The sequence below is a fragment of the Panthera uncia genome, chromosome E3 (genome assembly GCF_023721935.1).
Source record: "Panthera uncia isolate 11264 chromosome E3, Puncia_PCG_1.0, whole genome shotgun sequence".
In the NCBI taxonomy this organism is placed as follows: Eukaryota; Metazoa; Chordata; class Mammalia; order Carnivora; family Felidae; genus Panthera; species Panthera uncia.
Window position 1 is genome coordinate 26,680,845 of NC_064815.1, and position 7,978 is coordinate 26,688,822.

A 7,978-nucleotide genomic window follows, 5' to 3' on the forward strand; every position below is an offset into this window, starting at 1 on the left:
GGGCGCTTTCTGAGTCTGCAAGGGACTGTGATTTTTCTCCATGGCTATTTCTGCCTGCAGATTTCCCTGTGCACGTGCGGAATCAGAGCGGTTCAGCCAGGGGTCCCCCACGCCTGTGCCAACACTCAGATGCCCACCCTCTGCTCGCATCCGTGGGTGAAGGAAGGGGCCCTGCTGCGGGGCACAACTCACGGCAGAATTGGGGTCCCCTCCAAGGCTTCACGGCATAGCCAGCATCCTGGCAGATCTCAGTCAAGGCTGCCATATGGGCACACAGCACTGGCTGCAGCCCCTGGAATTTACACATGTCAAACGTGCAGCTCTTGAAGAACGAGGAGGCCTTGAGGTGAGGCAGACATGCCCTAAGGAGAGAGGCTGGGTCAGAGGAATGAGCCAGGTGCTCAGTGACCACCCTGCCTCCCGTGGCCCTAACCGGCTCCCTTCATACTCAAAGGCTCCGCGGGTGTCCAAGAGCCGTCCACAGAACTGTAGTCCCGACAGACTGTTCTGCAAGCCTGACTTGCACGAGGGAGGAACTGTCGGGTTCTTCTGGCACCTGGAAGAGACACCCCCCCCCAACAGTCCCTGAAGGCTCGTCTCCACCCCGCCCCTACCCCAGCAGTCTCGTGGCTCTCGGCGGCCCCTAGTGGACAGCTGCTGAACCCCAAGCCCGGGAGGAGGTGGGAAAACCTGGAACCGAGCAAACCGGAACACAGGCTGCTTGGCATCCCCTGAGGACGACTCACAGAGTGGGGGCAAGCGCGGTGGTGAGGTGTTCGTGAACTTGGCCGGATCGGGAGCAGGGAGAAGAATGACAGAAGTGGCGGGGGCGGGGGGGTTGCAGGCGGGAGAGGAGAAGGAAGAAAAGGGGTGATGTCGGTCAGGGTGCACGGTTCTCAGAAGGGCAGAGGCAGGGGTGGCCACGTCCTCACTCCTTGTCCTCGTCCTCTGCCGTCTGCCAGCTGTTGCCCAGCTCCTCATCGTCCAGCGCTGGGCTGCCGTCGGGCTTCTGGTTGTCATTGCTACCGTCCCCGTCATAGTTGCCACAAAGCCGCAGAGTTTGCTAGAGTAGGTGCTGGGGGTGGGAGGAGAGGAGGAGGCGTTAATGGAGAGAAGGGGCTCCAGTCCCTGGAGGGACCACGCAGAGGGAAGGGCAGAGCTGTGGGCCTCGGGCAGGACACATCGGAGGACTAACAGACGCACGTTGCAAACAAGAGCCTGTGCCAGGCACCCTGCGCACAAGGACCTCACAGACCTTCCCCCCAGCCATCCTCACTACTCCACTCATGCCCCATCTTCTTGCTGGCCCTACAAATGTGGGAACCAAAGGCAAAAAGAAATGTAGATAAAATTACATTTCCTTACAACCTACAGCCCTTTGACAGATTCTTTTTTTTATGTTTATTTATTTTTGAGAGAGAGAGAGAAAGCAGGAGTGCACGCAAGCAAGCGGGGGGAGAGGCAGAGAGAGGGGGACAGAGGATCTGAAGCAGGCTCTGTGCTGATAGCAGAGAGTCCAACGTGGGGCTCAAACCCATGAACCGTGAGATCATGACCGGAGCTGAAGTTGGACACTTAACCGACTGAGCCACCCAGGTGCCCCAACAAATACTTGAGACAGGCAGAGTAAGATGTTCCTCCAGGAACTCCATCTGTCTTAATATTAATACTCTGTTAGAGGGAAGGACAACCGTAGCTTGGCAACAGCTAGACCTCTGGGATCCTGTGAGTCTCCTTTGGAAGCTTCTGCTTATCTTTACTTCCCCAATTCCCAAGTCTATAATCAGGCACCCCTCAATCCCAGTGCAGCTCTCTCTGCCCATGGGTCCTATCCCTGTGCTTTAATAAAACTACTTTTTGGGTTGCCTGGGTGGCTCAGCCGGTTAAGTGTCTGACTTTGCTCAGGTCATGATCTCTCGGTTCATGAGTTCAAGCCCCGCATCGGGCTCTGGGCTGACAGCTCAGAGCCTGGAGACTGCTTCACATTCTGTGTCTCCTTCTCTGTCTCTGCCCCTCCCTGCTCGTGCTCTCTCTCTTTCTCTCTCTCTCAAAAATAAATAAACATTTAAAAAATGTTTTTAAAAAATTCTTTTTCATTGTCGACTCCAAACCCCAGCATTTCAAACCACACCACTACAATATTCCCACATTCCCGGTTTTCCATGCATTTGCCGTTTGCTATCTGCAAAGACATTCTTTCCCTTGTTTGTCCGTCCTGGGAACCACCCTTTCTTGAGACTGGAGTCAAGTGACCACTCTTCAGGAAGCTCCCAAGACCCATTAGCCACTTGTTCTAGGACATTCCCAAAGCATCATGTGTATATCCTGCTATTATCATTCTGCCCAGAAACCAATTTCTCCTGTCTCCTCATCCAAAGGGAGGCGGGAACTAGATGCTTCCCACCCAAAGATTGAAAATTAGTGCCTGGATGGGAGGGGGAGGAGGAGGGCAAGGTCCTGGGAGGGGGAGGGGACAGAGCAGGTCGGGGGAGTGGCAGCGGCACCGAAGGGCACCCCTCACCTGGGCACGCTTATATACAGCTGCTGGTTGCCATCCCATCTCACCCGCAAACCAAACGCCGTCTGCAGCTCCACAAACCGCCCACTTGAAGCCAGGAAGATTCCTTTAGAAGGTACCGCTGGGAGAGAGACTTGCTTCCCCCCAACCTGGAAGGCGGGGCAAGGGAGGAGACCAGGAGACAGACGGAAAGTCAAGGAGAACCCCCGCCCCCACCCCCACCCGGAGAGACAGACAGAAAGTCAAGGAGAACGCCCCACCCAGAGACAGATGGAAAGTCAAGGAGAACCACCCCCCGCCGCCCCACAGATTCCCACATCCACGCTGGAAGGCACAGCAGTATCCACGGCAATCCTCAGTAGCACACAGAATGCTCTGGAACCCGTCCCTGAGAGGTCTGGAGGTGGCAGGAGCTGGCTGGAACACCGCGGCCCACAGGACAGGCTACAGCCAAGGTCTGGAAGCATTGGCAGGACTGAACAGAAAACCAGACTCACCAGCGTGCGCCTGTCCCTGAGCAGGGTGATGGTGATCTCATGCAGGGTCACGTAGACTTTGCTCAGGCAGGACATGCCTTCCTGTCCTCGATCTTCATTCTTTGCCGCCACCCTGAAGAATGGCTCTGGGTGGGGAGAGGGGTGAAGAGCACCCAGGGGCCCATTCAACAAGCATGTCTGAGCGTCCACTGAGGGTGGCGCCCACACCTGGCACTGCGGGGCTAAAGGACCACAAAGAGTGGGGCGTGACTGTCTGCCTTCTTCCAGAATAGCCTGTACTGTGCTGAGACTCTGTGCCCCCTCAGTGGGCCAGGGCACCCTCTGGGGCAGGGCATTCGTAATAGCTCTCTCGTCCCTTCATTGCCATTATTCCAGGTAGGCGTTCAGTAAAAGCTGGCCAGGGAGACAACTCCTAAAGAGGCATTCTCTTAAAGGGCATCCTGAGTAAGTCCTGCTTCTGGGGTGGACGTGTCCACTCTTACGTCACCCAAGACATTGTTCCCATCTTGCTCCTCCCATCGGCTCCCCAGCCCTTTCCTGCCGCCCGCTGTTCCCAGCTGTTCTGAACTTGGACCCCTGGCCCAGGCATCTCCAAGGCCATACCTGTCGAGTTGCCACAAGGTTGGGCCAAGACGTAGGTGCATTTGCCCATGAAGTTGAAGTGTCTTCCATCAAAGGTGAGATAGTGCGGGTCTCCGTAGACGGTGCAGGTGGCGGTGCCTGCTGGGGAGGAGGAGGGTGGGGGGCACAGGCAGCGGGCTGCTGCCACTGCTCCAAGCAGCACCTCAGCCACCCGGTGGCGTGCCCCGGCTCCTCTGGTCAAGGGACCCTGGTGTCATACCCACTCTGACCAGCTGGCTGGCGGGGTAGCGTGCAGGGAGGGGCTCACCATAGGGCTGGCATCCGTAGTGGCCGTTCTTCAGCTGGCACACTGTGTGAGTCCCACACTGAGAGATCTGGCACTCCATCCGACTGCCAGGCCTGCAGCGGCAACGTTCTGTGCAGTTCGAGCTGAACCACTCTGCCCCAGGCTGGGAGCAGGGGGTCCGGGGTTAGACACTATAGCTCTGGGGACCCTTCCCCCTTCACCACCACACCTGCAGACCTCACTTGGAGCATACTCTTCCTCTTCCCACGGCCCTGCCAGATAGCCCTGCTCACCACAGGACATTTGCACGTGCTTCCCTCTTGTCCTGGAATGCTCTTCCCCCTCCTTTCTAAATCATTTTTATGTAACCAGCTCAAGGGTCACTACTTTCTCAGGAAGACTTCTCAGACTCCCTGACGAGGTCACCCTCACCGCTTTGGGTACCCTTCCTTCCCAGGACTTACCACAACTGTACTTTCGTATTAATTCCTGTGATTGTTTGATTGCAAGCACTCTGTGAGGGACCATGGCTCTTTACTCACTATCAGAGCCGCAACACATCGCACAGTGCTTGGCAGGAGCTCTCATCCAAGAAACCTTTGCTGTTGGGGCGCCTGGATGACTCAGTCAGTTAAGCTTCCGACTCCTAGTTTCGGCTCAGGTCATGACCTTATGGTTTGTGAGTTCAAGCCCCGTATTGGTCTCTTTGCTGACAGTGGGGAGCCTGCTTGAGATTCTCTCTCCTTCTCTCTCTGCCCCTGCCCCCGCCCCCAATAAATAAACAATAAAGAAAAAGAAACCTATGCTGTGTCATAGTGAACCAAGATCCAATGTATCCTGCGGAATCTAAAAGCATTAGGAGAGCAAGGACCATGCCCTGTTTGGGATGGCCCCAATTCCAGGAGGGTGGAAAGGACTCAAGAAACGTTCCTTGAATGCATAAATGAATGTATAAGAAATGCATACACGACTCCAGGGGCAGGCAAGAAATGCTTAATGCTAATGGTTGTGATAGATCTTTCTGAGGCTGAAACTAATCCTAACACTGACACAGGGACACCCAGGAGACTAGTTAAAGGGAGGAAGGGGAGAAAGTGGTCCTCAAAGAGGCAGATAGGAACTCAGGTGATCCATGGGGAAGAACACCTGAAGCTGAGACAAGCCACTGGACACTAGTGAAGAGCTTAATGCACTTTTTTTTTTTTTAAGTAGGGTCCACGCCCAACGTGGGCTTGAACTCACAACCCTGGGATCAAGAGTCACACACTCTACCAGCTGGGCCAGCCAGATGCCCCTGGCTTAATGCACTCATAATAGGTTGTGTATGATATTTACCATAATTAGCTAATAATAGTAACATTTATTAAGTACTTGGCCTGTGTTCAGACCTAATTTCAGCTTCACAACAGCCTTATGAGGTAGGTAGAAATTATTGTGTACACATTTCGTAGACACAGACACAGATCTGAAGAGATAAAGACACTTGCCCAAGGTCACCCAGCAAGTGAATGCTGGAGCCCAGATTTTTAAAAAAAAAAAAATCTTTTTTCTTAAATGTTTATGTACTTTTGAGAGAGACAGAGACAGAATGCAAGCAGGGGAGGGGTGGAGAGAGAAGGAGACAGAGAATCCAAGGCAGGCTCCAGGCTCTGAGCTGTCAGCACAGAGCCAGACGCAGGGCTCAAACCCAAGAACCGTGAGATCATGACCTGAACCAAAGTCAGACGCTTAACTGACTGAGCCACGCAGGTGCTCCTGCTGGAGCCCAGATTTAAAGGCTCTGTCCAATACAGTGGCTACCAGCCACATGTGGCCATCGAGCTCTTGAAACATGGCTGGCTCAAATTGAGATATGCCGTAAGTATAACATACACACTGGATTTTGAAGAATTAGTATGGAGGGGAGAAGGAATATAAATGATCTCATTAATAATTATTAGTTACATGTTGAAATGAGAATATTTGAGATTGAGTACATTACTGGAATTTAACCTATTTCTTTTTACTTTTTAAAAATGTGGCTATTAGGAAATGTGAAATAAAGCATGAGGCTTGTGTGCTATTTTCTTCTGGACAGCGCTGGCTCAGAGCCTGTGCTCACGTGGAACCTTCCCAGGGGGGCCACCAATTAGGGGAGACAAGAACAGTAACTCGTCTGTTTTGATAGGATATGCAAGCTCCTTTGGAAGAAGATTCTGGAATGCTGTGTTCTGCCTTGAACACTCCTGAAGTTCTACTCAGCATCTGGGCTCCCTGTACATGCAGGGACCCCCCCGGCTTTCCTCAGGATGGAGATGGGGGCCTTGGACCACCAGGTTGGCCCAGTATCTCATGCGTGGGGCCACAGGATTATGGAATGTTCTGCACAGTCTAGCCTAGCTGAGCCAAAGTGAGTACTCAGCACATATTTATTGTAGAAACAGAGATGACCATCAAAAGCCATATTTGGAATGAATGACTCCAATATTGCATAACCTCTGCTTGTGAGCTGGCCCCTTGGGACTATCCCATGGGGACAGTCATCTCGTCTTGGGAGCAGATGGAGCCAGAACCCAGGTGTTCCACTCACAATCTCCCTCGGGGGCTCTGGGCACCCCAGCGGCCTTACCTTATAGTAATTGTTGTTGTAGAAGCAATTGCAGGACGAGGCATTGATGCAGAGGGATCCCCGAAACAAGAAGCCAGAATTGCAGACACAGCCAGGTTTGCAGGGGGGCCCACAGTTGGGCTTGGGTCTCTCACAGGATGCTAGGCAGGTGCAGCGCTCATAGTGGGCATTTGGGGGACACCTCGCTGAGAGGAAAACAGCCTGCATCAAGCCTTCACTCTACCGCTTTTTTCAGGGAGACTTCCTGTTCTCCTATACCCCCACACTCAAGTTCTCTACAAAGCAAGTCCATAATTTAGCCATAAAGAGGAGCGAAGATCCCTCATATGGATGGACTTGAATTTCTACAACACGGAAGAACCTTGAAAACATGATGTGGAGGGAAAGAAGCCAGTCCAAAAGACCACATAGTACATCATGCTCCATGTATGCAATGTCTAAAAGAGGTAAATCCACAGAGACAGGAAGTTGATTAGTGGTTGCCAGGGCTTGGGGCATGGTGGGGGTTTGGGGAGAATGTGGAGTGACTGCTAACGGGTTTCTTTTTGGGGTGATAAAAACGTTTCAGAATTAGAAACTGATGTTTGCGCAACGTTGTAAATATACGAAAACCACTGAATTGCAAACTTTAAAAGGATGCGTCTTATACTATATGAATTATATCTCTATAAAGAGGAAGGCGTGTGGCATGCGACTGGCCCAGTCAGTGGAGCATGCAACTCTCGATCTCAGGGTTGTGAGTTAGAGCCCCACGTTGGGTGTAGAGATTACTTAAAAATAGAATCTTAAAAAAAAAAAAAGATGCCGTAAGTTCGGGACTTGACTCCCAACAACCTCCACCCCACCCATGCTCTGCTTCCCTCTTGGTCGGGGTGGTCCTCATTTTTTCAAAAGTTAACATGTCGCATTCATCTCTCTTCTAAGACTGCAGTTTTCTATTAGAAGCATCCATTTACCTAATTCTCTCTCCTACTCATGATCTCTTACTTTGTGCTGTCGGTTCGATGCTGTGTCACATACCTGGAGTGCGTCCAGGGGTTGTAGCGGTCGTGGAGGTACTTGGAGCGGTAGAAGGCATCACCAAGACTGTTGGCCCAATGGGTACAAGTGTTGGGCTGGGCTGGGGTATTGTAGGAACTGTGTGCCATTCAGTGGCAAAAGTAGATATTTTTGTGGGGATGGTGGGGTTTTTTGTAGGGACAGTGGGTTTTTCAGTAGGGATGGTGGTTTTTTCTGTGGGGATGGTAGGCCTTCCAGTAGGGACGGTGGTCTTTTCAGTGAGGACAGTGGATATTTCTGTGGGGATGGTGGTCTTTTCAGTAGGGGTGGTAGGCCTTTCAGTGGGGACAGGGGGTTTTTCTGTGGGAACTGTAGACCTTTCGGTGGGGATGGTGGGTTTCTCTGTGGGAAGCGTAGGTTTTTCTGTGGGGATGGTGGTCTTTTCAGTAGGGGTGGTGGGTTTTTCTGTGGGGATGGTAGGCCTTTCA

At 52.4% G+C, this 7,978-nt stretch overlaps 1 protein-coding gene across 1 annotated transcript in view; it reads right to left on the bottom strand.

Annotated features, from left to right (window-relative positions):
* The window catches only part of ZAN (zonadhesin), a 37,478-nt gene that overhangs the window by 19,071 nt on the left and 10,429 nt on the right, over nt 1-7,978 (bottom strand). Inside the window, 11 exon segments of the mRNA XM_049638833.1 lie at nt 193-362; nt 449-556; nt 933-1,050; nt 1,053-1,075; nt 2,522-2,667; nt 3,016-3,140; nt 3,619-3,738; nt 3,905-4,046; nt 6,492-6,676; nt 7,512-7,971; nt 7,974-7,978. The exon segment at nt 7,974-7,978 is cut by the window's right edge and continues 295 nt beyond it. Coding sequence (XP_049494790.1) covers nt 193-362; nt 449-556; nt 933-1,050; nt 1,053-1,075; nt 2,522-2,667; nt 3,016-3,140; nt 3,619-3,738; nt 3,905-4,046; nt 6,492-6,676; nt 7,512-7,971; nt 7,974-7,978 — 1,602 coding nt within the window.